The following is a 4,114-nucleotide window of genomic DNA, read 5'->3' as shown; positions in this document are numbered from 1 at the left end:
AACTTCCAGGCAGGGAGGGGCCTGAGGCTCAGAGAGAAACAGCAAATGGTTCAGGCACACACAGCACACCGGGGCCTCCCAGCACCACCCAGACCCAGCACGTACCCCAGCTCCGGCGAGGCTGCTGCCGGGGGCGGCTGTATTGGTGGAGGCTGCAGGTGTGGACGCCCCTGGGCGAGTGGAGCCGGGGGCCACGGCAGGCCGGCTGTCAGATAACACGTTGCGCCGGCTGACCTTCAGGTCCCGATGCTTGCTGGGCACGTAGGCCTCCCGCAGGGAGATGAGGATGGGGTCTGCGTCCCGCCCGCTCACCCACTCCTCCGCCTCCAGGGCCGCCTCGGGCCCTGCCGTGTCGGGGTACAGATCATCCTGGAAGAGGTCCGACTGGGCAGGGGGTGAGGGAGGCTGGGATCAGCTGGGGGCCCACCATCAGCGTCCTTTTGTCTGGACTCTAGGTGGCCACCTCCTCATCACTCTGCTGGCCTCCAGGCCTGCACCCTGTCAACCCATTCCCCAGTGGCCCGGCCCCGGGTCACCACCTGTCCAAGCTCAGCCTGTCCCTTTACTCCCCTCCTGGACACGGCCAACTGCTCCTTCTGAGGCAGGGCCTGGCGAGATTCCGGCGTCATGGCTGTGCCCAGGGACTGAGCGCCGGGGACAGCCCTGTCAGTCTGGTTCACAGCTCGGCTCCCTGGGACGTGCCTGGCACTGAGTGGTCACTCAGCAAATGCTGGCTGGAGAAGGAGGAAACCCGTCCAAAGCTCTTGGCTGGGCGTCTGAGACCCAGCCCCATGTGGCCTGACCCCTCCTCATGGGGCCTCCGCTGCAGCCAGACTCGCTGCCCCTCTCCATTCCCAGCTCTGCGCCCTGTGCCTGGCCGACTGCCCACCACTGGGGGGCCCTGCCCCAGCCACACTGCCAGCCGGCCTCCGACGAGAAGCCCTCCTGGCTGTCCCCTGTGGTTCATCCAGAGCAGGGCCTTGGCTCTCACCCTTATCTCGGCTTGTCCCCTGCCCAGTACAGCCCAACACCTGGCGACACCCTGGTGTTTGTCCAGCCCACTGACTGCACCCACACCCAGCCATGTCTCATTCACAGGCCTCACCCCACATGGCCTGTCTGCTGGAGAAGGGAGTGGGTGCCCACACACTGTCGGGTAGGACAGGGGAACTGGGTGGCCTCACCTTTCTTGGCACAGTCATGACAATGGGCTCACACTTGCGCTCATGCAGTTTATAGAACCTGGAAAAGGGAGGGAGGGAGGAGCCATGGAACCCCTACCGACTCTCCTGGCTCCCTCTACTCCCCACTTCCAGTCCTCACCTAGCCCCTCCAAGACTGACCCCTGACCCTGGGGCCTCCTAAGCAGTCTTCTGTAATTTGACCTCTCAACCCTGCTCCTGCCGCCCCCCCCGCCCCCCCAAAGCCAGCTGCCTAGGTGGCCCCTCTTACCGGGCGATCTCACACTTGCTGACCTCTAGGCCCCGCTTGGGCATGCTGCCCATGCCCCTCTGGGGCTCTTTGCTGGTGAACGTGTTCAGGAAATGGATGTAGGGGGACTCGTCTGTGATCTCAAAGTACCGGATGCTGGAGTCGCCCTGTGGGGTGGGCGGGACCAGGTCTCAGTGCTCGGGCATCCCTCTTCCCTGTCCACCAGGCCTGCCCAGCCTCACCTTGCCGCACACGTAGACCACACTGGTGTCAGGGTCATAGAAGGGCAGCAGGGCCCCGTTGCTTGAATCCAGCTCCTGCAGTGCCATGGGTTCTTCGAGGTTTGCCTGGCATGTGGGGTAGGGTGCAGTCAGGCCAGGCCAGGCCACACTCCCCTCTCCCCTCGATGTCCCAACACTCCATCGGGACGGCCCCAGCCAGCCTCACATCCCAGGCCGGTAGGTTCTCTCCTACTTCTAAGTCTTCGCCTACATAGTGTGCCCCACCAAGCCCTCCTGGCTCCCCTCCGCTCCCGGGGTCCCACTTCCCTGGCCTACGCCAGGCCGTCAGACTACACCCAGGACGCTGAGCAAGTGCTGACAATCCCCACCACGTGGGAGCTGGGGGTGCCAGGAAGCGTCAGCCTGTCCCAGGGGCCCCTGGAGATCAGGATCCAGAAGTACAGCTGTGGACAGAGCACTTCAGGGGAAGGGCTGGGAGGCCTCCTGGAGGAGGGGCCTCTGCACTGGGTCTCCAAGGGCAGCTGGGTCGGGGCAGGCAAGCAAAGGAGGGAAAGACCCTCCAGTTGGTGAGAACAATGTGGACAGAGACTCGGAGGCAGCTGGAGGCACAGGGGAGGCCGGAGAGCCGGAGAGCCAGAGAGCCGGGGCAGGAACAGGAGAGGCTGGCAGGGCTCCGGGTCTGAGAGCCTCACGTGCTGGGGAGAACCTGGGAACCACCGGTCTCTCCAGGGTGACCCCCGCACTCCTCACCCGGGGTGGGGTGGGGTGGGATGGGGTGGGAGGACGGTGCCGAGTCTTAAGCCAGCCGCTTCAGGCCAGCCAGGGCCACTCACCGGGTCCCAGAGCGCCAGCTGCCGCTCGCTCATGCGGCTGAAGCCTGTGGTGAACACCTTGCCGTCAGCCAGAAAGATGGCCCGCATGGGCCGGGCCCCTTCCTGAGCCTTCTCCCGCTCCTGGTGGGGGGCGTGGTGGTCAGTGCGACGCCGGAATAGAGCCCCTCGGCCCGCTCACTGCCCCCCTCGCCCTCCGGGACCGCGTACCGCCACCAGGGTGCCCCGGCGGGGGTCGATGATGCGCACGCTCTTGTCCTTGCACGCGGAGCAGAAGAGGCTGCCGTTGTGGTTCCAGCTGACGTTGTAGATGAGGTCGGGGTGCAGGCTGTCCAGGCGGTACAGCTCCTCCGCCGTGCCCACGTTCCAGATGAGCACCACATTGTCACAGCCTGCCAGGTGGGGGGACGTCAGCCTCCCAGGCCCGCTTGGAGCACCCCACGGGGGGGCCTCCGCTTTCTCATCCCTCAATGGGCCTGGGAGGAGGTGTGGGAGGTTCGAGCGGTGCAGGAGGAGGTGGGCGAGGGCGGGGTGGGGCGGTGCGGACCTGCGCTGAGCAGCACGTTGCGGGCCGTCGGGTGCCAGGTAACGATGCCCACACGCTTGGTGTGCCCCTCCAGCACCACCACCGGCTCTGTCAGCGGCGAGACCAGCCCGTTCTCTGGGATCTGCCACACCTGTGGGAGGGGTGAGGCTGCCAGTTACGGCCTGTGCTTGGCCATGCTGCCAGCAGCCTCGAACCACCCCCGCGACCCTGGGCCCACCACAGCCCCACACCTCACCATGACCGTGCAGTCCTCGGAGCCGCTGGCAATGACTTCGTCGTTGTGGGGACACCAGTCGATGTCCAGGACAGGTCCCGTGTGCCCACACACGGTCGGGTAGGCCTTGTCAATGCGGCCCGTCTGCGGGCATGAGAGGAGAGGACCGGACCGTCAGGGAGGGAAAGGGGCTCCCAAGCTCCATCCGCCCAGAGCCCCAGTCTTCCCCTCCAGGGAGCAGGAAGGATGCAACAGGCCTGGCCCACCGCTGCCTCGCGGGCACCACCAGGTGAGCAGGAAATGGTTGCCTCTGACCCTGACTCAGGAGCCATAAAAGACTTTCTCCTTCTGGGAAAAATGTGGATTATGACACCTTCCCGGCAGCACGGGGATGGGCGAGATATGGGATGTGGACATGGGTCTGGGAGGAGGGGCCAAGCCACCTCCAGCCCTTCCCGCAGCCCTCAGGGGCCCCACCTTGCTTAGGGGGAGCACCAGGAAGGCGCCCCCGCCGCTGGCCTCCACAATCACCGCCAGGAACTTGGGGTTGACGGCGCAGAAGGTGCTGTCCCAGGTGACGCGGGACACTCGGATGTCTTCATAACACTGGTCATTCTTGACCGGCTGCCCGAACACATGCCGGAATTTGCTCTGCCGAACCACCTTTCGGAAGGACATGTCTGCGGGGGGCAGAGGACTGGTCAGCTGTCGCCCCGCGCAAGGGGCCCCAGCTTCCCAGGGGATGCCGCTGGGGCCTGGTCATCACCCCCGCCTGGCTCGGTTTCCCCTACAGGATGGGGCCATGGGTGCAGACGCTGGCTGCCTGCCCCCGGGGCAGAGGGCACTGTGA

General features: G+C 65.7%; 1 protein-coding gene across 2 annotated transcripts in view; it reads right to left on the bottom strand.

The window, feature by feature from the left end:
* The window catches only part of CORO1B (coronin 1B), a 12,585-nt gene that overhangs the window by 506 nt on the left and 7,965 nt on the right, over positions 1-4,114 (bottom strand). Inside the window, exons 2-10 of one of the 2 annotated variants that reach the window (XM_015569021.1) lie at positions 3,742-3,953; positions 3,286-3,408; positions 3,051-3,180; positions 2,714-2,895; positions 2,507-2,626; positions 1,674-1,778; positions 1,453-1,598; positions 1,185-1,242; positions 83-384 (exon numbers count right to left, since the gene is read on the bottom strand). In XM_015569021.1, coding sequence (XP_015424507.1) covers positions 83-384; positions 1,185-1,242; positions 1,453-1,598; positions 1,674-1,778; positions 2,507-2,626; positions 2,714-2,895; positions 3,051-3,180; positions 3,286-3,408; positions 3,742-3,942 — 1,367 coding nt within the window. In that variant the 5' untranslated portion in view covers positions 3,943-3,953. Of the gene's footprint in view, positions 1-75; positions 385-1,184; positions 1,243-1,452; positions 1,599-1,673; positions 1,779-2,506; positions 2,627-2,713; positions 2,896-3,050; positions 3,181-3,285; positions 3,409-3,741; positions 3,954-4,114 lie in introns of both variants that reach the window. The other variant, XM_006771504.2, reaches the window with a different exon arrangement.

Source organism: Myotis davidii, unplaced genomic scaffold (genome assembly GCF_000327345.1).
Source record: "Myotis davidii unplaced genomic scaffold, ASM32734v1 scaffold425, whole genome shotgun sequence".
In the NCBI taxonomy this organism is placed as follows: domain Eukaryota; kingdom Metazoa; phylum Chordata; class Mammalia; order Chiroptera; family Vespertilionidae; genus Myotis; species Myotis davidii.
This window is presented reverse-complemented; position numbering and strand designations above follow the sequence as displayed.